The sequence below is a fragment of the Onychostoma macrolepis genome, chromosome 19, assembly GCF_012432095.1.
Source record: "Onychostoma macrolepis isolate SWU-2019 chromosome 19, ASM1243209v1, whole genome shotgun sequence".
Classification (NCBI taxonomy): domain Eukaryota; kingdom Metazoa; phylum Chordata; class Actinopteri; order Cypriniformes; family Cyprinidae; genus Onychostoma; species Onychostoma macrolepis.
This window is the reverse complement of record NC_081173.1, coordinates 3,115,798-3,142,120: the sequence shown is the minus strand read 5'-3', so window position 1 is coordinate 3,142,120 and position 26,323 is coordinate 3,115,798. Positions and strand designations below refer to the sequence as shown.

At 37.0% G+C, this 26,323-nt stretch overlaps 1 protein-coding gene across 4 annotated transcripts in view; it reads right to left on the bottom strand.

Moving 5' to 3' along the window:
• Positions 1-26,323, bottom strand: part of ptprua (protein tyrosine phosphatase receptor type Ua) — a 261,984-nt gene that overhangs the window by 56,911 nt on the left and 178,750 nt on the right. For all 4 annotated transcript variants that reach the window (XM_058754100.1, XM_058754102.1, XM_058754101.1 and 1 more), the window contains exons 13-17: positions 23,739-23,775; positions 18,275-18,413; positions 13,631-13,660; positions 12,919-13,079; positions 10,399-10,586 (exon numbers count right to left, since the gene is read on the bottom strand). In XM_058754100.1, the coding sequence (XP_058610083.1) occupies positions 10,399-10,586; positions 12,919-13,079; positions 13,631-13,660; positions 18,275-18,413; positions 23,739-23,775 (555 nt within the window). The remainder of the gene's footprint in view (positions 1-10,398; positions 10,587-12,918; positions 13,080-13,630; positions 13,661-18,274; positions 18,414-23,738; positions 23,776-26,323) is intronic.

Below are 26,323 nucleotides of genomic sequence, written 5' to 3'. Positions count from 1 at the left end.
GATTTGAAAAATTATACTTTTCAACGTTAGCATCGCACACATCCAGCTTTATATCTATGGGTTTTCAAAGATGACAAGTTTGTTCGGTAGCTCACGGAGTACGGAGACGGACTTAGGAGACGAGAAGCACCGGTTTGAATCCCGTGTAACTACGGTTCGACAAAGCAGTTAAAATCTGCGTAAAAGAAATTTCAAATGGGACAGTTGCATCAGCTAATACGTTTTTATATCAGTTTTGCATTTGTTAACACTATCGGGTAGGTTTAGGGTTGGATTTGGTGTAGGGCATATTTCCAACACAATAGAGCATTAACCTTTAGCGACAGTCCCCGGATATTTGAATTCTGAACCGCCGCAATACGTATCTGAAGCTACGTAATAAAAAAGTGCCAGGGTTCACATATTGAACCTGTGTTTTAGCGCCACTCAGTGGACATTTCTATTAAAAACTGCGGCGAAACGTGCAGCAAAGTACGTAAAACGGTGTCGCATAAAAAGTGCGCAGAGGTACGTATTTTTATGAGACCAGGTTGCAATTAACACATGGAAGAAATGTTGTGTGATCATTACTTAAAAAAATTAAGTTTTAATAATTTTAATAGTAGCCTAGTAGTAACAGTTTGTACATCAGGCATCCTCAAATCTGGCCCACTCCTGCAGAGTTTAGCTCTAACCCTAATCAAACACACCTGAGCATGCTAATCAGAGTCTTCAAGATCATTAGAAAATCACATGTAGGTGAGTTTGATCAGGGTTGGAGCTAAACTCTGCAGCAGATTGGCCCTCCAGAGAAAGATTTGAGGAACCCCGTTGTACATTCTGCTGAACAATGTTGTTCATGCGTTTGTGTCCTTATTTAGTGAGACGGCAGACGCTGAAATCACGGCGAGTGTCACGCATGCATTAGTCTGTGTGTAGTAGCAGACTGCTCCGTACGCTTCGAGTCGCTCTCACGGATGTCAAAGACTGATCGATCTGTTCCGCATTGCTTCTAGTTGAACACACCTAGTGCTGCAGATTAACAGGTTTATTGCCTCACTGACGTTGATGAGATTAACCCCGTAGGTATCGAAATTTGGTACCGAACGACAAGACGTTTTTTGATACTCGATGGTATCGAGGCAATTCGGTCAGTGCCTAAAAAGTATTGAAGTCGATACCCAGCCCTACCTGTCTGCAGTATTGGGGTTAACGCATTACAAGTAACGCAAATTACGTAATCAGATTTTTTTTTTCAAGTAACTAGTAAAGTAACGCATTACTTTTTAATTTACAAGAAAATATCTGAGTTACTTTTTCAAATAAGTAACTCCAGTTACTTTGTTTTCCCATGTATTGACTGGCAGCTCTCCTGTCACCTTTATTTATATAGTGCTTTTACAATACAGATTGTGTCAAAGCACTTAACAGTATCAAATTGGAGGATAAAGTGTCAGTAATGTATAATGATAAGATTAAACACTCAATTTTCAATTTTCAGTTAAAGGCATTTCATTATTGAATTCAGAGATGTCATTGTCTAGCTCAGTTTAGTTTAAATAGTATCTGTGCAATCAAATCGGCGATAATCGCTAGAAATTAAGTGTCCCCAACTGAGCAAGCCAGAGGCGACAGCGGCAAGGAACCAAAACTCCCTCTGTGACAGAATGGAGAAAAAAAAAACCTTGGGAGAAACCAGGCTCAGTCGGGGGGCCAGTTCTCCTCTGACCAGACGAAACCCGCAGTTCAAAAGTTTATATTTCTATTTTAATTTTGTTGCAATTTCTAACAATAGTAGTATTATGTAGTTAGGTATTTGGCACATGGCAACCTGTTGCCATGTTGAGAGAAATCAGGAGTAAGTATAGAGCTTTGTAAGTAAACATGTTACTGTAGTTCTAAATTAAATGTGAACATGCGTTAATTCAAAATGAAAACAGTGAAATGCAAACTCAGAATATAATGCAAACCTGCAATAATTAAATATGTTAAATAACACAAATATCCTTTATTTATTTAATCCCATTTTATTAACCAATGTTTTTGCTACTGACCTTCGATTATCCAATTCAATCATATAAGCAGCAAAAGTTACTTTAGATAAACTAACATTTGTGCTTCATTGTTTTTTGTTTTTTGCTGAAGAGTGTTAAACTTTATTCTCCTGCATTCTGCTGTACAGATGTGAATTTACTTTTCCTTCAGCCTGAGGCTTATTCATTTCACTTTTTGGTGTGAAAGGGCTTTTACATTTGCTAAAAATAAAATTTTATATTAAAAACAAACAAGCAAGATCTTTTGTAATATGAAAGTAATGCAAAAATAACGTAACGCATTACTTTCCATAAAAGGTAACTAAGTAACATAATTAGTTACTTTTTTAGGGAGTAACGCAATATTGTAATGCATTACTTTTAAAAGTAACTTTCCCCAACACTGCCTGTCTGGAAGTTTCAAGTATACCTTGTAAGAGCTTGATTAGCTGCTTCAGGTGTGTTTAATTAGAGTTGGCGCTAAACTCTGTTGGACACCGGCCCTCCAGTTACTGACTATCAGTGTTGGTAGTAACACATTACAAAAGTAATAATATTACAGTAGTAGTATATTACTTTTTGATGTAACGCAGTAATATAATGCATTACTAATAAAATTTGGGTAATATTATTACTCGTTACAATCTCAGTAACGCAAGTTACAACACCATATTTTAACTCAAAATTAAGTGGTGAATTTACCAACACTGCAAAACAGCACCAGAGAAAAAAAAAAAAAAAAAAAAATCAGAGTGTAAAATAGTTTATCTATTTCCTGTTGCTGGAATTCAATGGTTGAGATGACTGCAGAGACGGATTCTACGTTTGTGAGATGAACACACACTCCGGTTATATTCGCCTCACGCACATACATACAGCAATGCAAACGTTGCAGCCTGTTCCTTATCAGAATAAAATACAATCAACCAAACATAAAGATACTCTGGTTAATTTAAATAGTGCGTACTGCGTAGTACAATTCGTGCCGTTCAGCCTGAGCTCGGGCTTGTTTTTTTTCTGAAAACTGTTCAAATTAGCCTAAAGGCTAGGTATTGTGTTTATTGTTTGTACATTATAACATTTCACTTTATTTACAGGTGTTATTTATGAATATAATAATATGGTTTGTGCTTATCTGTGTTTAACCTAAACTACAACGTAACATTAATGTGTAGACCAACATACCGGTATCTAAATATGATTTTATAATTTTATGCTATATAGACCTACCACAGTACCCTCCACTGGATGTATAATGAGCAGCAATAAACTACATTTTGGCATTTTATAATGCCTAGTAGTCATACTTCTGCGGATATTTTGGTGAAAGTAACTCAAAAGTAGTGTAACACATTACAATTCAGAGACAGTAATATTGTAATGTAACTTATTACATTCAAAAGACAGTAACTAGTAATATATAATGTATTACATTTTGGAAGTAACATGCCCAACACTGCTGACTATAGAACAAAGCATTCAAATGAGTGTAACAGCACTGTAATCACTTTTTTTTTTTTTGGAAATGAAACCATACCAGAAGATTTCTGAGAGTTATTGCTATTACAGATTGAGAGCGATTAGTTGAAATTACTATGAAGATTGAAGCCAAAAAAGTAGGCTTGAATTTAAAATCTATGTACAGTGGGACAAAATAGTATTTAGTCAGCCACCAATTGTGCAAGTTCTCCTACTTAAAAAGATGAGAGAGGCCTGTAATTTTCATCATAGGTATACCTCAACTATGAGAGACAAAATGAGAAAAAAAAATCCAGAAAATCACATTGTAGGATTTTTAAAGAATTTATTTGCAAATTATAGTGGAAAATAAGTATTTGGTCAATAACAAAATTTCATCTCAATACTTTGTTATATACCCTTTGTTGGCAATGACAGAGGTCAAACGTTTTCTGTAAGTCTTCACACACTGTTGCTGGTATTTTGGCCCATTCCTCCATGCAGATCTCCTCTAGAGCAGTAATGTTTTGGGGCTGTCGCTGGGCAACACGGACTTTCAACTCCTCCAAAGATTTTCGATGGGGTTGAGATCTGGAGACTGGCTAGGCCACTCCAGGAGCTTGAAATGCTTCACGAAGCCACTCCTTCGTTGCCAGGCGATGTGTTTGGGATCATTGTCATGCTGAAAGACCCAGCCACGTTTCATCTTCAATGCCCTTGCTGATGGAAGGAGGTTTTCACTCAAAATCTCACGATACATGGCCCCATTCATTCTTTCGTTTACGGATCAGTCGTCCTGGTCCCTTTGCAGAAAAACAGCCCCAAAGCATGATGTTTCCACCCCATGCTTCACAGTAGGTATGGTGTTCTTTGGATGCAACTCAGCATTCTTTCTCCTCCAAACACGACAAGTTGAGTTTTTACCAAAAAGTTCTATTTTGGTTTCATCTGATTCTCCCAATCCTCTTCTGGATCATCCAAATGCTCTCTAGCAAACTTCAGACAGGCGGACATGTACTGGCTTAAGCAGGGGACACGTCTGGCACTGCAGGATTTGAGTCCTGGCGGCGCAGTGTGTTACTGATGGTAGCCTTTGTTACTTTGGTCCCAGCTCTCTGCAGGTCATTCACTAGGTCCCCCCGTGTGGTTCTGGGATTTTTGCTCACAGTTCTTGTGATAATTTTGACCCCACGGGGTGAGATCTTGCGTGGAGCCCCAGATCGAGGGAGATTATCAGTGGTCTTGTATGTCTTCCATTTTCTAATAATTGCTCCCACAGTTGATTTCTTCACACCAAGCTGCTTACCTATTGCAGATTCAGTCTTCCCAGCCTGGTGCAGGTCTACAATTTTGTTTCTGGTGTCCTTTGACAGCTCTTTGGTCTTGGCCATGGTGGAGTTTGGAGTTGGACTATTTGAGGTTGTGGACAGGTGTATTTTATACTGATAACGAGTTCAAACAGATGCCATTAATACAGGTAACGAGTGGAGGACAGAGGAGCCTCTTAAAGAAGAAGTTACAGGTCTGTGAGAGCCAGAAATCTTGCTTGTTTGTAGGTGACCAAATACTTATTTTACAGAGGAATTTACCAATTAATTCTTTAAAAATCCTACAATGTGATTTTCTGGATTTTTTACCCCCATTTTGTCTCTCATAGTTGAGGTATGCCTATGATGAAAATTACAGGCCTCTCTCATCTTTTTAAGTGGGAGAACTTGCACAATTGGTGGCTGACTAAATACTTTTTTGCCCCACTGTATTTGAATTGCATACAATTTCAAATAATCTATATTAATAAACGGAATGCACAAGCACAAGGTTTATATATTTATCATCAATACATCCAATTTATTTCAATCTCATTAATTTTAACTTATTGAATATTGTTTGTTCTACAGTTAGCCATATTTTAACCATGTTCAACCAATACATTTACCCACCCTCCCAAAAAAAAAAAAAAAAAAAACATTATGCTGTTCTTGAAATATTTACCAATTTTGAAAATATGATTATTTGAATAAAACAGAAGATATGTAAATAACAATAAACAATGTAATTTATGTATGACTGAACAAATATGTATCACATTAAGTTTATTATGTGTTTGTGTTAAAACTGTCATCCAAATCGATAGATATATATATATATATAAATTGGATGGAAATATTTTCTAAATTCTAAATGTAGGTAATTCATTTTCTAGAGTTCAGTTGTCTTTAATGTGGCAGGAGATACTGGTCAGCTCCTACTGCCTTTTAACAGTTCAGTTCACTTAAAAGACTGAACACATCCTGTGCTTTGACCTTAAGGGCACTAAAAGAACTTGTAGAAGGTGGAAGAAGGTTGTTACTGAGGGACACGGTATTTATTGCAATGGTCTTGGGTGTTTCAATTGTCCAAAAAGTGCCACTGAGGTGAATAGAAATGCTAGCATTCTCTGAGTATTACAAAATCCCACATCACACTGGGTTTTCCAAAATGGCACAGGCAATGTGTACTTGCGGTCTAGTGTCTGAGAAGCAGGGTGGGACAACATAGGGTGTCCCATTTGAAAAAGGCTGTGATGTCTGTACAGGCAGCATTTGAGCCACTGCTGTATGGGATATTAAATTAGTTCTGAATGGCTGTGATTGTTGCTTCACTCAGCATTTGCTTTCAGTGAGGACAGACAAAAACACTTGATGCTGGACCTTTTGTCTCTGGTTAGGGCACAGTTTTTGTATTTCAGTAGTTCGACCTTCCTTTCAATTACCATCTCTTCTCTCTCTCTCTCCGTCCATCAGTCCTGTTGTCATTGAAGATCACCCCAGGCTCAGCTGCCACACAGCATGACATTCTCATCAAAGACCGCCATTCTTTCGTTCTTTCTCAACCAAATCACATAATCAATATTTCTGTCTCCACCTCAAAATTTTTCTTGCTCTCGCTCATCTCTTGAAGATAGTGATTCCTTGAACTCTAAAGCTACCCAGCAACAATGAAAGAAAAAGAAAAAGAAAAAACTGAGAAAGATTGTTCTGATTTTGAACATCATTTTGGGATAGAAGATTGTCTAACAAAATATGCCTCATGCAGTTCCACTATCATATTGCTGTTTGAATTGACATATGTTTATACATTTCTAAACTCACTAAGGGTGCTTCCACACTAGAGCTTTGCGTGCTCGGGTTTGTTTGGATTATGTGAATTTTGCAGTGGACTGGTGCATTTTTACCAAACACAGGTGTGCACCTGCAAACCATACCCAAGTTGGCTAAAAAGGTCATCTCGGATACAGTTCATGTAAACTCCAGTACGGTTCACATTGATACAAAAACACAATCATCCTAAATTGCGTGAACTGATATTAATGACTTACTGTATGATTCTGAGCTTTGTCAGTTATTTTTTAAGTAATTCCACTGTTTACTAGGTTGAGAATCAGCTTTTAGAAAAGCAGAGCCACCCCCTTGTAAAAAAGTACATTTTAGCATACTTTTAAAAGAGTACGGTATTTATCATGGAAAGAAAGTGAAGTTTTTTGGACACTTAATTGCATGTTAGTTATAATTTAAGGAAATACATTATAGTTTAAATTGACACTAAATGCAATTAGTTGAACTTAAGAGTGATTTTCTCACATCTATGTCATGTACTTAAATATATTTGTAATTACACATTTGTAATAATAAATAACACAATACAAGTAAAATTATAATCCAGTAGGTTACACTTTATTTTACAACCTGTCCTCCAACCAATACACCAGTATAGGTCGTTTGTCCAAATCCTTGAAATACGACCCATCAGAGCGTATACTACAATTGCACCCCTATCGGCACCAGGACGTTTTGTATTCTTTTATCTGCATTATAATTTGGGTTTCATGTAGCTCAGTTGGTAGAGCATTGCATTATACAATGATATGTAATCATGTGATCATGCGATCGCGGGTTCGATCCCAGAGAACGCACTCATAAAATGTGCACTAAAAATCATGATTTCTGTAAGGGGTAAGTTTAGGGGTAGGGCTAGTTGTGGTCATTCATACTAATTAGCCACCAGTAAAATATGTACAGATTACTGTGAGATTGGTGTAAAAAGTCCACACATTGCATTTAAATGAACATGCATTTTGATTGGTAATGACAGTCATACGTAATTTCATGACAACAGACGCAACACGGCACTGACATTATTTTTACATGAGTTAGAGGGCGCTTAACTTTAAAATGCAAATATAAGTCGTAATAAGGCGCTTGCACAAACAACCTATAGGGTCGTTTTTTGTTGGAGGACAGGCTCTTATTTTAAGGTGTCCTTGTTACAGTGTAATTAAACATTTAAGTACTGAGTAATTTTAATTAACAACATGTACTTACTATATGGTTAGGGATGGGATAAGGGTTTGGTTTAGAGTTACTTGCATGTAATCATGCATCATTTATTGTTATTATAATAGTAAGTACATGTAACAAGTAACAAGTACACAAGGACACATTAAAATAAAGTGTTACCATCCAGTACTTCATATGTGCTTTAGTATGTTATGATATACAAGAGTCACTCCTGAGCTCATGATAGTTGTCATGGTGATAACAATAGCAATGCTCTGAATTCTTGTGGCTGTGAAAAAAAATAACATGGATCCAAACACGGATATTGAAGTGAGCTGTCAGCGTACAAAAGAAACTAGAGGCTGTGTCTCACAGGTGTGCACACTAGAGCAGTGTGGGCGAAGGAGAAGGCTATGATGCAGTGTATTTTGTTGCAGACTAGTTACAGACTTAAAACATCTAAGAGGGACAAGCTTCAGTTTTGTAATGTGTGAACGTTGACCATCAGGCAACTCTCCGGGCCACCTATGACGTTACTATCAGCCTGTACAATGTTAATAACATGTTTAGCAGAAACACTGACATGAGCTGGCCATAGAAACCATACTAGAGTTTCACAGCCACAGTTCATTTCCAGTGACAGAATAAAGAGAAAAAGACTCTAGAGAAGGGATTCATGTGACCAGCGGGCTCAGATTAATGACTCAAAAAGAATATCTGTATTCTATTGAGAAAGCGTGGTGAGGGCAAAGAAGAACTGGAGGTATTATTAATACATAAGTGGACTATTTTGAATGAGAAATGTCTTTTTGTCAAGAGCTGATATGAAAAAACTTTGAGAGATTTGGTAGCACTTCACTCACATATGACGAGTCATGTTCTGGAACAATCTATGTTATTATAAAACACACTTTTTAGCATAAGGGCTAAGAGCTTCTTACTGAATATATTAGAGAAAATACATACTGTTTTAAAGTGCCCCTAATATGTGTAATGAAAGGTTCATATTTTGGTTTTGGAAGTCCCCAACAACAGGTTGGGGGGTCAAAAAACATTTAAATTTTCTTATAATATGCATTTATTTTTTACCTTACTTGCTCAACGACTCCCAAACGATTCGCTCAATGATTCCCTCCTTTGCGTGACGCTAATCTGCGGTGATTGGTCCAAATGGTCTCATTTTCATTTCATAATGCCTGATAAAGCATAGTTTGTGAGCACATTGCTGCTTTGTGTACAGCGTTACCGGGGGGAAACAGATATTTTAACACTCCAAAAGCGGCACCTAGTGGCAAAGAATGAATTTGCATTTTCATTCAGACCAACGCGAAAAGACCAACAAGTGGGCGGGCAATATGCTAATATTTCATATTGATGTCAACATGAAACGACTTGGGATTTGTTTTAAAAATGACTCGTTTCAATGATTCAGAGTCGACTCTTTCTTTTGAGAGACAATAACTTTATACACGGTGCACTTTCAGATTTTTGCAGACTTTGCAGGATGTTTTCATTCATTTACACACTGCATGAAAGGTCATTTTCAAAAATCCATAATAGGGGCACTTAAACACTTTGTTTTTGAAAGAAGTCATGTCTGCTCACCAAAGCTGCATTTATTTTCTCAAAAATAAATAAATGATAATGTTGGTAAATATTATTGCAATAAAAAAAACTGTATTCTAATTGAACATATTATAATGTATTCCTGTGATTAAAGTCTTCAGTGTCACATGATCCTTCAGAAATCATTCTAATATGCTGATTGGCTGCACACAACATTTCTCGGTAACACTTTATTTTGATGGTCCCTTTTGAACATTCTGTTAACACTAAGTAATGTTGCAACTACATGTCAACAAACTCTCATAAGAGTATTAGTAGACTGTCTGCTTCATATCTTCTAACTCGTTTTTGTGATGGTCTCCCAACAGATATTCTACTGACTATAAGTAACTTTGCAAGAATGTCAACTTATTCTAACCCTAACTCTACCAGTCTACTAATACACTACTAACACTCTAAAGAGAGTTAGTAGAAATTTAGGTGCAATGTTACTTATAGTCAACAGAATGTGTTAAAGGGACCATCAAAATAAAGTGAAACCCATTTCTCATTATTATCAGTGATGAAAACTGATTTTGCCGTTTAATATTTTTGTGGAAACGATCACTTTTCAGGATGTAATGTAGCATTTACTTTAAATATAAATATTTTGTAACATTACAAATGTATTTAATTTTACTTTTGATCAATTTAATGCTTCCATACTAAATAAAAGTAAAAAACAAAAAAAACATACATACCACAAACTTGAATATATTGTGTGTGTCAAGAATGTCTATCCATCACAGACATTAATTTTAAGTGTAATCTAAGTGTCTAAATACTATTTGTAGCCAATGTTGGCTCTTCAAATATCACCTAAGCCAATAAAGCTGTTTTCTTTTTATTTATTTATTTTTTTTTGCTAATAACACTTTTGCTTCAAGCTTCTCCAATGTTTCCTAAGTTTCTTATCACTTCAAGCCATTGTCTTTTATATTTCACCCAGCAGGCATATGCTTTCAGAATTGCTTGTCAAAACTCCTATAACCTCAACGGACTCTCACCTCATACTCCTGCTTGAAGCCGTAGCCCTCTGCTGTCTTCATCTGGTTGATGTGCTGGAGCAGGTCTGCCACTCTCACAGCCGGGTGCAGCTGCCCTGTGTGGTACGGAGAACTTTTCCTCCTGCAGTGCCTTCTGGGAGAACCACCCAGCAGGCTGCTGGACTCGTTCACTGTGCTGCGCTGCTCATCTGAGGAGCGAGAGGAAGAAGAGAGAGAAAGATAAACACAAACAGACCGTGGCACAAAGGGAAGAAGCTACAGTGTGCGCAGAGGTAACTTGCAAATTGCAGCGGGAGCAGCTTCACTGAAGGTGTGAATTGTAACGGCCGAAGGAGTTTGTCTTTCTGATACTGTGAATCGCTGTGGCTGTGCGAGTGTGAATTGAAGCAAAACTACAGGGGTAGAGATGTTAGAAAGGTGTTGTAAGAAGCGGACAAGCTGTGCTGGTCCAACTTGATGAAGATGGCCCATGTAGATTCATTTTTGAACCATCTGCCTTCCATGTATTAGTGTTGCCAGATTCTTTTACTGATGCACAAGCTCCAGAGATATACTGCTGTGTCCCAGTAAAATATTATTTATAAATCCTTGTCTGGTTATGGAGATAACAATATGCTGATCAGAGAATCATTTTCCCTCATGATATTATTAGGTAACACTTTATTTGATAGTCTACTTTACACACTAACAATTTCTGCTAACCCTAACCATAACCCGACTGTCTACTAATACTCCAATGAGTGTTAATTGACATTGCAAAGTTGCTTATAATTAGTAGAATTTCTAAAATAGACTACTGAAATAAAGTGTGACCATCTTCAGAAATTGATTTATGTCAGCTGTTTTACTAGCAATGCATGATTTGCAAATGAATCACTATTGAACAAATCAATCAAAAGTGTTTGCAAAAAGCTATAGGTCTATCTTATATAGCTATATAAGAGGTCTGCAATCTCATGGGATCCGTGGGACCTGACCCAACAGAGTGCGGCACAGGACAAGTTTTTAATTGCTGTGGATGGGTGTGGGAGGAATAGTGATGAATGTGCGGAAAGTGGGAGAAAGAAATGACTCAGGGGCTCCTGCAAAATATATTTAAAAAATCAAGATAAAATAAAAGTTACTTAAATATATTTTATGTTTTTAAAGGAGCATAATGCTATTCATGTTATTTGTCTGCTGAGCAACAAATGTGAATGGGAGCGGGACAAAATATGACACGTATTTGTGCATGAGCTGGACAGAATCTTGGGGGAGAAGGACTAAAATATCCATCCCACATAGGCCTCTAGTCAATAGTCTGAATTTGGGAAATAGAATAGAATATTTCAAACCAGTGCTACACAGCCAAGTACATGACATAAGCACAAACATCTGGAGACAGGCAGGGAGCCAGTGCTCTCACTTTCCTGGCACACAACAACACTTGTCTGTTCCAGGGGACGATCAGGACACTGCCTCAAGAGTCAGAGAGCAGTGAGAGGATCTTTAATATGTGGAGACAGATTACAGTGATGTGTGTGCAAACAATGACTAATGAAGGTGATCAGCGTCAAGTGTGTACTGTGACTGTAAACATCTCAACAACACTGTTCACTTGTTCACCTGTGTTCTAATACATGCATTATATATTGGAGAGAGAGAATGTGTGTGTGTGTGTGTGTGTGTGTAAGTGCGTGTGCATGGGTATTGCTTAGCAACTGTATGATATGTCTTAGTGTTTTTCCGATTTTCACTACACGATTATTGTAACTAAAATAATTACATCATAATAATATCGTTATTGCAATATCTAGAGAAACTACTACTACAACTACCACTACTACTTCTACTACTACTACTAATAATAATAATAATACAATCAGTCAAATCTCCAAATTCATCTTTTATTTTGTTTATTTTGTGCTTTCTCTTTTTCGTTCAATGAATCACACTCAAATGAGTGTCAAAACCAGTTTAACGAGGCAGAGGAAAATTTAGTCATAAGTAACCATAACTAACCAAGATAACCATAACATAAGTGTAAAAAAATAGAATGAACTGTTGATTGGCACTTCCTACAGACTAGGGTGCTGAGAAAACATTTTTTCAAGTACGATTAAAGTTTCTCATTTTCATAAACTTTTTGTGTGACAGTACTACATAGACTTATATTTTTCCATGTTATGGGTGGCAGCAATAAAGTGCAATACCATCACCTACTACGCTGAAGTGTCAACTAGATTGCGATTACTGGCACTGCATTATTTACAATTATATATATAGATCTAGACAAGTGGAACTGGGGGAGGTTGAGGGTTTGATTTATCAAAAACAGGCCTGAACACTTTATACTGATTGATTGATTGATTGATTGGTTGGTTGATTGATCGGTCATACAGTTTTCTGTAACTGGGCCTAATTACTCATATTGAAGTAGACTGTGGTCATTTCCCATACCCTTCGTCTGAAGATTAAAGTTTGTACGTGTAAGTAGCAACTCTTTCCATTGTGTGTGTGTTGGTGTGTTTGTGTACTCACTTCTAGCAGTGCAGTTATGTGAGTCCATGAAGGTGTGTGCGGTGCGATCGTCCTGTTGCAGTGTACTGTGCTCTGTCGTACTGCAGTCCAGTGAGCCCAGTTTACGCGTCTTCTCCTGACGATACGTCATCACCGCCTTGTTTATGTTCACTTTCTTCCTGCTGCAGAGTATGAAAGACAACAAATGAAGAGAGCCTACAAGGACTGTAAATGAGAGGAAAAGAGAAAATACATTAAAAAATGGGTGGAAAGGATTAATAATAGAAGACGATTGTGGGAAATATGCCTTCAGCAATAATAGGATCTGCAGCTTTAACTGTAGAGAAAATGTAGGTGGGACTTAGCCAGGTCAGTGCTATATGGTGATTGTAGCATGTTCACATGATGTTGCTAGGGTGGTTGCTAAGTGGTCAAAAGTCATGATCATCTCTATTTCTAGATGTGACAGTGGTCGCACCTCCAATGTAAGTCTAGGAGAACTGTATCCATTTATTCAAAAGCAATAACACACCTTTCCTCAAGCCACATATCTTGATCAACAACACATGCATTACTACAGTATATAACAGCACTATATTAAAAACAGGGGAGATATTGACAGTAAAAAGACAAAGAAAGTAAGACAGCAATAGAAAGGACAGTAAAAATAATTCAAAGCTAAACAACAGCGGCTGATGAGAAAAGAATGGAACCTAATGAGGGAATGACTTACGGGTAGTAAGGGTACGAATAGATGTCCCTTCTGGAGAGCATGAAGAGAGACAGAAAAAAAAAACATGTAGGTTAGCTTTTCTTCTAGTACATTTACATCTACACACTTGGCAAATACTTTTATCCGAAGCAATTTACACTGAATTCAAGCTTTACATGTTTTAAATGCATGCATTCTCTGGGAATTGATCCACTGACCTGTGCTTTTGCTAGAATCAAGCATAGTGTTTAATCTACAAGTTATCAGGCAAGTTATCATGTTAATTACTCAAAGATACTGAGATAAACATCTGTCTTTAGCTTCATGCCAGATTATGACACATATGAAAGCACACTGGTTTCCAACTGGTTTCACTACTTGGCTTTACTACAACTCTCTCAAATAATTTGCTGGTAATCTACTGTAGCAGGTAGTCACGATTTATCAGAATCTGAATGAACAATTGTTTATTATTTTTGAGTTTCATATTCGTTAAGTATATAAGGTAATTGTGTCGGCTTCTTTATAACTTAGTTATTGCTTAGACTCATACATTACAATGCCTTAAAGACACAATTGATAGTTTTTAGTCACGTGACCGGCTCGAAGACTTGGAGGGAAAAACATCCATAGAACTGAAGCACAAGCGTGTCAATTTTTCATCTGTTTCCCAGCTGCAAATATTTAGATCACCTCTCAAAGGAATAAAACAAAGGTATTTCTGAACAAAATGCAAGTTTTGGCCATTTGCAATCCATATTAAGCACCCGCGGCAATATTTCAATCATAAACAGTGCGACAAAACATTGTAATAACAATTAAAGTGCCTTAATATATTTAAAACAGTAATATTAAAAGATCAAATTCAGTAATCACTACATTAATCATGCATAGCTTACACAGGCAGGCAGATGAGGCTGGAATATGAACGCAGTCCGCTTAACGGTTCAGTGTTTTCCTTCAAATGGTTTTCTATGGGAAGCCATTTAATGTGAAACTTTGCACATTGCGTTTATATTCTGGATTCATCCTCTTGCCTGTGGGCATTCCTATAAGGGTATGGCGTCACGTGAAAACTATCAATAGTAACAATATTGTAGTGATGCACAAAACATCGCTCACACAAGTCACTTTAAAAACAAGCTTATAAAACAAGGTTTTTATACAAATATCTCTCTATGCAAATTTTGCAGAGCAATTATATATGTGACTGTACCTTTACTTTGGTATGTCCTTGATGTTTCCACTTGGTCATATGATGACAAATTACATTTTAATTGATGTGTTAAAGATGACATATTATGAAAACATTTTAAGTTTCAGAACACAAAACGTCTGAACATCTAGAACTTTCTAAAGTCACACAGATGATAAATGAGTACAACAAAGGTTTATGTCAAATACTGTGCTTCTTTCTGTCTGTGTGTAGCACCAGCTGCTCTGCAGATCCCTCAGAAAAAGCATAATTTTCAAAACGAGAGGTTTTGATCCCTGATTTCAGTCTGATATCAACAGTTTGAATGGCATATTTTAGCACTCGCTGATTTGTAAATGTGTTACAAAATTATTCAACTTTACAGGAGATAAATAAATAAACAAACAAACAAACAAACAAATAAATAAATAAAGTCATACTGTATGCTTAATTAGCTGTCTTTTATTTTTTATTTGTTAGCTAAATTTGCATGTTGTGCTTTGGACCAACCCATTCTCACTCCCAAGGCGTCAAAAACTGAAGCATGGTCAAACGCCTTTCGCGTCACTATGAAGACGCCAAAAGTGCCCCTAGGCGCAGTGTTGCCAACTTAGCAATTTTGTTGCTAAATTTAGCAACTTTTCAGACTATCCTAGCAACTTTTTCTTCCAAAAGCACCTAGCAACAAATTTAGCAATTTTTACAAATTTATTTGGCAACTTTTAGCAACTTTTGATAAGTGACTCGGACAATAAAAAGACACACATTTTCCATCCAATTTACTCAAAAAGAAAACCAAAGATGCCTAGCAGTACACACATCAAGTGAATTGAATTAGCTCCTATTTGCATTTCTTCAATATAATAATAATAATAACAACTGAATAATTGAATAATTGTTCATTTATGATAGGCTACACTTTGTTATAGCTTATACTTGCGATTGTTGATCAGTTAGTATGCTGTAAGAAAAATGGAACATAGGCTACTAGTAATTTTCCATTGTAACCCTGTAACCCGAAAACACAATGCGTAATTTAAAATGCAGGTAAAAAACCAATACGTAAAATTCTTTCATATTAACAGTAGATTTTGCCCTATTTTTACAGCCTTTTCTTGGAGTGTAGCACACTAACTACTAATACACTGCTTAAAGCATAATTGTTGAGAATGTGTTATATTACTAGTTTACTAGCTATTAAAAAAAAAAAAACCTTAAATTGTAATCATTCAGAAATGTGTGTTCAATAATTCAATGTTTTTTAAAATAGTTATTTATATTTTAATATTATATTATGCATATTATTTTACAAACAAATCTAAATTAACATATATAAAATATATATTTTTGCTGAGATTTGATGTTGTGACAATTTTGCGCCGTGATTACGCAATGACGTCATCGCGCAATGACATTACAACGTCATTTAGCAACTTCTAGCAACAAATTGACCTTCCTTTAGCAACTTTCTCTGAAAATTAGTTGGCAACACTGCCTAGGCGTCATTATATGACAAAATAGGAACTGCATTGCTTTCAATTGCTTGCTTTATGCGTCAGGTCAAGACGCTTATGGAAAATGACAACACATTCTCCTCCGTTGTTTTCAGTTGTTTGTCTTAGTTTAATGGTTTGCATGCATTTGTATCAAATAGAAATAATTTATATAAATTTATACTTTTATTGGAGCACCTAACCCACCCCTACCCTAAACCTACCCACTTCTGAACAACATAAAACACGTAACAGGAAAATATAAGTGCAGTCACAGGTATTTATTGCAAAAACTGACCATAAACAAGCAGTATAAAAACATTACAAACAAGTCGTGTTGCATTCCAAGTCTTCTGAAGCCATACGAAGTCTTTATGAGAAGAAGAGAGCAAAACATAAGAATTTTTTCATTTTAATCGATGAAAATGATCCCGCTCCGTTAACGCGCTCACATCTCATTCAAATGCATACTCCTGTCCCGCAGCATGACGCAATCGGTCACGAGACACACAAGAGCCAATAGCATTTCACAACCAAGGCTGACGTAAGGCTTCTTCTGGCGGCATTTTTTTAATTCGCGCACAGACTGCAGCATACAGGATGAGCTTAACGGCGGATGAAGACGGCGATCGCATCTATTCCTCTCACAAATCAAATGTTTTGCCTCAGAAGACTTGGAATATTAATATTTTTTTGAATAAATTGTGACGGTAGTAGTATCTGCCTGTTATATCTTGTGTTTATTGAGAAATGGTAGGTTTAGGGGCAGGGGTTGGGTTATGTGCTCATAAATGTGTAAATTATGTAATATAAATAAAACTGTTGTGGCTGTTTACATTGAAAAATCACACCCCAACATATATGCAATATTGGCAATGTTATTACACAATATATAATTTGATTATGACGATAAAATTCCCAGTATGGCGTCGGCATATTGACGCTAAGGGTTTCCTATTTAAAGCAACGGAGGACCCTGCAAGTCGAAAAATGACGCTAAGGGGTACCTTGAGCGTCAAAAAACGACACCAAGTGGTCCTGACCAAGCTTCAATATGTGACGAGTTGGGTGTGAGAATGGGTTGTTTGGACTCATGTAAGCTTTTCACATATAAAGGGGTCACTTTTATTTATAAATGTCAGAAACAATTTGAAAATGACCATGCTAATTTAAATCTGTCTGTGTGCATGGACTGAATTGTGGTTGCTGTTGTAACAATATAATTTCCTGTGAAGGATCAATAAAGTATTTAATAATAATAAATTATGACTGATTTTTGGCAGAAAATAGTTCACTTTAATGCTGTGTTTTTTTTTTTTGTTTGTTTTTTTCACATGCAGTATTACTATGAAACTTTCTTTAATGTACTTTTTGATTTACTAGCATTTGGGGACTGTTATTCACGCATGTGCATTACCTGTATGTGTGAAAACACTCATCTCGGAGAGTAAAGCAACGAGCAGCTGTACTTCACGTTCAACATGAGTCATTAAATTACAGCCTGGGAAAAACACGTTTCCACACATTCAGCCAGTCATTACAGCAAAATAAACCTCAGCATAGTGTGGAGATCACTTGTACCAAAGGTCTTTATTTTGAAGTAATGGCCAGCTGACTGTACATTATAACATTTATTATTACGCATCTGCAGAATACAGCAATTGACCAATCACAATGAAGTATTCCAGAGAGCCACGTAAAAATAGTGAGTAATGCAGTTCTGTGGTACTTAATGTACCTGCCCTCGCTGTTCCCAAAGCTTAACAGAAGATTCTGTTAGAATGTGTCATGTCTGAGCAATATTTCAGCTGTGAGTTGGGAGCCGGCTCTAATTTAATCAGTTAAACCTTTGAAGCTGTGTTAAAGCATTTTGTGCGCTGGTTTATTACTGTTTCTGGCCGCTGCTGTTGCTGGTGTGATGTGACGCTGTGAAGAACATCTAGAATTGGATTTGATTTTAATTGGATCTGAGCTCACCCTTTCTTCACAATAACCACGATGGCTCCCAGCAGGAGGATGAGAACAACCAGCCCCCCGGCACAGGCCCCCAGGATCAGCCCCATGTCCTCGGTATGCTGGGAAACCTCCAGAGCTCGCTTGTGGTCCTTACAGGCCTCTGTGAGGAGAAAGACAAAGAGTCAATAAATGGAAGTGTGAGAAAGACCAATGACTTCATATCATTTATATTATGATTTTAGCATGGTAACGGATATTACAATGTTAATGTATTTGGTCTTTGTGGAATAGATCTGCTGCAAAGCAAGTACAGGAACTTGCTACTGCCAATGCATACAGTGATACGGTGCTGTGAGCATTTAAGCTATACTGCTGCTACACAGATAGCAACAATACCCCGTAGCAGATCTATACAGGTGGAGCTGGGGAGGTGGAGGGTTTCAGAGCTCATTGGCTGTGTATGCAACATGAATGAATCAGCTTGTGTCAAGTTTAACGCTTTGAATATCATCAGTTTGTGTTAAATACACATCAGCCTGCGCCATCTAAAGTTTCATAACAAAACTCGGCATTTAGCTAAATATTAGTATTACAGTGAAACTACACAAATACAAATTTAATTCTGCTATTCAGGGCTATGTGAAATATCAAAAACATTATTATTATGTTTTCTTTAGAAAATGTACTAGTGGTCCTACGTGGTCTTCTCCATTTTAAAATGGTTTACAAAAAAATATATGCAAATAAATACTGTTATTTACTACTATGTATTCATAGTGTCTTGATTATTTTAACTACATTTTACACACTACCGTTCAAAGGTTTGTAGACAATTAGTTAGTTAGTTAGTTAGCTAGTTAGTTCGATAGTTTGCTTGTTTGTTTGTTTGTTTATTGAAATAACTTTTATTCAGCAAGGATGCATTAAATTGATCAAAATTGACAATCTTATAATGTCACACAATATAAATGCTGCTCTTTTGAACAATGAATTTATGAAATGTATTGTGGTTTTCACAAAAAAAAATATCATCATATTAATATTGATGTTTTCAACATTAATAGCAAATGTGTCTTGAGCAGCTAATCAGTATATTAGAATGATTTCTGAAGAATCATGTGAAACTGAAGACTGCAGTAATGATACAAGAGTTATTTTAAATTGTTAGAATTTTTCACAATATTGTTGTTATCACTGTATTTTTGATCAAATAAATGCAGTCTTGGTGAGCAGAAAACACTTCTACACAACCTCATGAATGGTAGTGTATCTGCTTGGTAAAAAAGGCTGAAATATTGGTTCATTAAAAAATAAATAAATAAACACAATTTTAATTTCTCAGCAACTAAATTAACATCCAGAGATATATTTGAATATCATCAAAACACTGAAAATACTGAGATATAATTTTCCCAGTCAAAGCCCTAATACTCCAGCACAGCACATTATCTCAAGCAGCAGATGAGCATTAGAAGATTAGAACAGAGGCCAGGTAACGCTGGCAATGCACGACTGCATGTTAATCTGCTGAAGGTATCGCAGCGGTTGGAGGGAGATGAAGAAACAGTTTATCAGCATCAAGCAGCACATGAACCAGCCACAGGGGGAGAAGCTCAACCCGGGGTGCCCTTGGAGCGAGAGCAGACCGGGTCTCTGGCAAACTGGGGTCAGGTCAGCGATGCACGGGTGCCCGTTTCTGGATAGATTACCAAAGGTCCGGTTCCCAAAGCTGAGAATTCTGGGGGAACTTTTAAAACCAAGTTTTTACAGCCAACTTTGTCTCCTTTCCCAAATATTATGATGCCATACAGGCTTCCTGTTCCTTGAAAATAGCACAGATGTCAACTCAAAAATAATATGGGAACAGGCTGGAACATGCAGTGCTGACAATCTAGTGTCTTAAATTCAACACATTTTAGAAAGTTTGCCCACTCTGAAAAACAACCGAGGATTTGGAAGTCTCGTTCCAAACAGGTTTGGCAAGAGCAACAGAAAGAAACAGTCTGCACATACACAATCTGGCAACATTTAAGTGAGCCCAGCATTCGACCATTCGAGAGTCCATTGATGACGGCTGCGCCTACTGATCGCATACTTGACCAAGAGAGTCACGAACTGAAACTGGCAGCCATTTTGAACGTGTTCCTCCAGTTTTGTGGCTCTCTGTGTCTCCATTTTCTCTCTCTGTAAATGCAGTCAATTTCCAAACAGCTCCAGAGAACAGCATGAAATCTTTCTCTCGATTAATTTAAGCCCCTGCGGTGCTTCCAAAAGCAGAAATTGCCATTTGAAAAATCACAGGGATGGAAGTGCATCATTATGCCATCTGCTGTAGGGACATTAATTACAATATCATTGATGAAATAAATTCCTAAATAATAGAATACGACGGTTAAAACAAGGAGGATAAAGGGACATATTTGGTGGGCTATGACAGTATGGTAGTAGCAACTTTTTGCAGCATGTACTTCGATTCTTTAATTTACTTTATAAAGATGAACTTCCAAGTTAATTAGCGAAATAATGAAGTAATTACTGCTTTCATAAAACAGCCACTCAACTGCTAGCTTTGAACAAAAGCTTGCATCTTATTTTTACTCCATAGCATTTTGACATTTTGTACATGTTGCTGTTTTTTTTTTTTGTTTGTTTTTCCATTTCCTCGCATAGCAGTAAGAGGTCAGAGACTTTCAAAGCCTTCCTACAAAACATTTCTGCATCATATGCACACTTGCAAAGCTTACTCAAAATGAGGTTTCGGTAACACTTCCTATGAAGCCTGCATTTATAATGCATTATAAGGGTACTCGTTATGCATTATAATGCATACATAATGCCTTATAAACAATCCTATAATATGCTGTAGCATCTCATGAATAATCTTAACAACAGTAATAATACTTGCCTATTTCTGGTAAAAATGTTCAAAGCAAATATTATAAAGCTTTTTGGATGTTTGAAAGAAGACTTTGATTTGTCACTTTTCTTTAAACGGATATTGTATGATACTGTGCAGATCTTAAGTAAACAATATCAAGATGAAAGTAAAAGATGCAAAAATGTGGGATATATAATCCATTATAACCCAAGTGGATAAAATTATGTCCATTGTGTGTCCATTGTAAATCATACAGTCTTAATATGTATAACTACAAATAGGTAAGTATACTGTTGTTATGATTATTCATGAGATTATTATTAGTAGTATTTTTTTATTATTATTTTTTTTTTTTTTTTTAAGGGGGAATATTGGCCACATCTGAAAGCAACATGGCATGTACCGTTTACAGATTTCAATTCAGATTTCTTTCAGTTAAAAATATTACAATAAATATAAACATGCTGGGAAATGCTGATTATAAATATTGATCATGGGATGTTTTATGGGAAGTATATGGCCACTCTGCTTTATGAATGCGTTCAGTTTTGCATTGTATTACAATAATTCAACAGCCCATCATTAATTATTTTGCTTATACTACAATTACCACAGCTCAAGACATTGTTCAGTTGTTTTATGTCAAAACATGTCCCTCTAGTTAACTGCTGTACGAACAGTGACATTGCCACATTGCTACTAAGAAATGTCAAGTTGCTTCTTAGTTGCAAAAATATTTAATCGATAAAGATGCAGGAAAGTGGTGATAGCATTTCAGTGCACATGTATGCTTCCATATGTGTGAGTATGTTAATGATATCCTACTCTTTTGTGAATGTGATTCTATGACACCTGAGCTGAAGAAGAAAAAAAATGTTGTGGCTGATTGACTTCTTTCAACTTTTTTTTTTTTTTGCAAGTAATTAATATTGTGATAATTAAATATTCAGATTATCACCAAAACTCTCTCTTTGTGGCAGATCATTAGACCATCATGCTGTGTCAGAAGACTGTTTGAAATCAGTTTCTGGAGGTAAATGTAAAATTCTGTGAATTCATTGGTTTACAGTGCAGCAAGTGCATCTATGATGCTTTAAAGGGTTAGTTCGCCCATTTAAGACATGAAGTTGTATGCAATCCTTACCAGCACTATAGTGCATACACACTGACCCACCCTTTAGTCACCTCCCTGGTCAGAGTTTCAAGATAATACTCCCGTTTAGTTTCCGGGGTCTCAAAACTGTGCGTTTTTACGTGAAAAAATTATTTGCGTTTCAAAGCTTGATTAATTTACATCACAAAAAACACGCCTGACAAAATTCATACCTCAGTTTTAATCGGCACTATTTTCTTTCCATTTCTATCAATCCGCGCTGCTGTCAACGTCAACAGTGCACACGTTCAGATCAGCTGTTCCATAGTGTTTACACAATCGAATGACAACGACATAAAAAGTAGAAAATGAACAGTGGTGCGAACTTGTAAATTCCCAGGCTGTGACCACAAGAATGTGCCGGGATCACCGTTCAGATTCCAGTTTCGGATATAGCTACGAGACAGCTTTGGCTGGTTGCCATCGGCTACTCTGCGGGAGCTAAAATATCAAGAATCAAGGATTTCCGTGTGTGCAGTGCTCACTTCAGCGAAGACGATTACATCCCCAACCAAGGAGGAAAAAGAAAAAAAAAATGATTTTAAAGAGTTTTGCTGTACCAGTACCACGGGTAAGCTCTATTTACTAACTTTATGATCCAATGTCTAAACTGTACGGTAAACAAGCTGAAAATTACTTTCATCATCATCTGTTCCGTCTGACATTGTGCTAAAATTGGTTTCGTCATCAGAAGTTTCGTAGTCAGACATGTTGTCAGCGAGTCGCGCTATCAACAGCTGATCTGAACGTGCGCACTGTTGACGTTGACAACAGCGCGGATTGATAGAAATGGAAAGAAAATAGTGCCGATTAAAACTGAGGTATGAATTTTGTCAGGCGTGTTTTTTGTGATGTAAATTAATCAAGCTTTGAAACGCAAATAATTTTTTGACGTAAAAACGCACAGTTTTGAGGCCCCGGAAACTAACCGGGAGTACTATCTTGAAAAACTTCCAGCGGCCAGAACTCTGACCAGGGAGGTGACTAAAGGGTGGGTCAGTGTGTATGCACTATAGTGCTGGTAAGGATTGCATACAACTTCATGTCTTAAATGGGCGAACTAACCCTTTAAAATGTCTCAGCAAGCAGTTCACTAGTTTTTAGGATAAAGCCTGTGTTCTTTAGTCTGTTTCCTCCTACCTCTTTTTGGCTTTATCTGTTTATTTTTATTTTTTATTTTTTGTTTGTCAGTCTGTTTCTATTATGTTGGCTCACTATGCCAAAACTTGAATGAGATTTTGTAATATTTGAATTATAATACTAGGTGGATTGTGCCCAACAATCACCGCTGGCGTTTTGAGAAAGAGCCACATTAAGGTAACAAATACGCATTCATCTCTTGCCAAAGTGTGAGTGAGTCCGCAGCAGGGACATTTGGTTAGCGTTGATGTATATGCGCTGTCAATGAGACATGCCCTCAAGCGTGTAAACAGTGCAGATAAAGAATGAATTACCTTTGCGAGCAATCCGAATGCAGTTGATCCGCGTCTCCTGAGGATAAAACAGAGAATGGATACAAGTTATCAGGGCTATCTGAGGGTGAGAGCATATCGTGTGTGTGATTTATGTGAATATCTGACTAAAAATCCCACGGGCAGCCAGAATTAAATAGAAATGCCTTTGATGACATGTGCTAGCAAATGAATGAGAACATCAGCTGGACATGAAGGCTCAGTCAAGCTGTTATGCTGTCTACAGTCGACATACGTTGTCTGCTAAGTCTACATCCAAAATGAATAAAACATCAGAAGTGACATATTTGGAATACTTTACATAATCAGCAACATAAAGTACAAACAGCTTTTCTCACAAGAAACAGTGTTTGACCTCTTTGTATCTTATTTACCCCTAAAAAGGGAATACCTTAAAGGGGTCATCGGATGCAAAATTCACTTTTACATGTTGTTTGTGTGACTGAAATGCGTGTTGGCAGTGTGTGTACACAACCACCCTATAATGATAAAAAAAAACACCCAGTGTTTTTTTTAAAAATCCAGATAAATAATATGCCCTTTTTCAAATCAAGCCGTTCTCAGATTCTTGGTTGTGTGCTGTCACACGGACCCAGGCTCCTCCCACGATAGTTGAGTGACACGGCTGTCTTACCTTAGACCCGCCCTGAGTGAGCTGTAACAGTCTGACTGGCATTGTTTCGACGCCGGAGGAGGAGTAGACAAGAATGGCTCCTAAAGCCCGGTACACACCAAGCCGACGCTGATGAACTAGTGGCGACAGAAGCAGACTGCGACGCTCGACACCCGACGGCCAAGTTGTATGTCCGTTCTGCGCTTTTCTTGTGCACTGGTTCGCCAGCTGAACAGCCAGTCAGAATGATCAGATGGCCCAAAAAACGCCGACGAGGACCAACTTCAGCCGACGGCACGGAACACACAGAAAACTTAGTCGGCCGACGAACAAAAACTGCCTGACAGCTGACCGTCGGCTTGGTGTGGACCGGGCTTTAGTGACTTAAGTGTTTTGTTGTTGGATGTAATAATGAAAATAGCAGTCATCATTTACTCCCAACATCTGAGCCGCTGAAGACGCAGTGGATTACCTTTGTTTCTGAAGGGAATGCGCCCCCGATCTACCTAAAAATCTATGTTCGTGCAAATCATTCATGATCCACCTTCACCTCCAGAAGAAGTGAGTATAAGTGAGTATATATATATATATATTTTTTATGAATTTTGCAAATCACCTTTCCTAATAATGTCCTAGTTAGCAAGTTTCACGATGAATGCGGCTAAAGTTTACAGTCTATCAGAGAATGGCTCCTCACCCCACAGAGGGAGAGGGGCGGGGTCAGCAGAGCTCATTAGCATTTAAAGGGAAATGCACTGAAACGGCTTGCTGTGAAAAGAGCTCTTTTTGACAGGGTACAAAGGGTGTTGTTTTACTCTAACATTGAGAATTTTTAACCTAAGTATGTTATAGACTTTTCATTAAGACCCTAAAGAATCATATCAACTTGTGGAAAATGGGCATCCGATGACCTCTTTAAAAGGCACGTATACTGTATTTTACTACTCTACTAACATACTAACAACAGCTGTAACATACAATATGTTTCAATGGTATGTTTCCACAACAATGATGTACCACAAAACAAAAGTTATTATTTATTTTTTTTTTTAAGTTTCACATACAGATACCTGTTTACGTGAATCAGTAAAAATGGCTAAAACACTGTAGTATGTATGATAGGCCAGTAGTGATGTCACTAAAGTGCATGCCTTTAGACTGAACACATAATAGACATGTGCATGATGCCAACATGTTCACAAATTTGCGTTTTTAAAATGTACACAGAGAGGATCACGGTATAATTTTCAAAAATGTACACTCTGAAACCTATTTTTAAATTTACATTTTTAGGCCCCAAAATTGATATTGTGTAAATGAATGGCTAAAACACATAAAAAGTTGTTTTTCAGTTTTTAGTTGTGTAAACACCCCCTAAGAACATTTTGTTAATGTTCCCATTCAATTATTTCTGAATGTTCAAAATGCCCATTTTATAGGTGGTCAAATTTTTTAGAACACTTGGCATATTTAAGCTGTTTCAGTTGTTTTTGTTGAACTGGCCATTACAATAACCATAAAACGAACTACTGCCGGAACTATCTGTGATGGAAGGAATCTGCTGGAACATTGAAAATGATGGACTGGCCCCCTCAAAGTCCAGACCTCAACCCCATCGAGCAAATTTGTGACCAGTTGGAAAATAAACTGGACAGATCTATTGTATATTCAAAGGAAAGCCTTTGGCTTGAGTTGCAGAAGGCATGGGATAACATTAGTGTTGAAGTTCTCAGGAAATACACTATGCCAGATGTCTTGCAGTAATTGCTGCTAAAGGTGGACATACCAAATATTAAAGTAAAAAGCGGATAAAAACAGTATGACTCCATCTGATATGTGTTGTATTCAGAGCAACCATCTGCATGTTTCATGAACATTATGAAATGAAATCATGTTTTGGAAGCAAAAAAAAAAGGTCAATATTTTCAGATCTGTCAGGTGTGCTCACAATTTT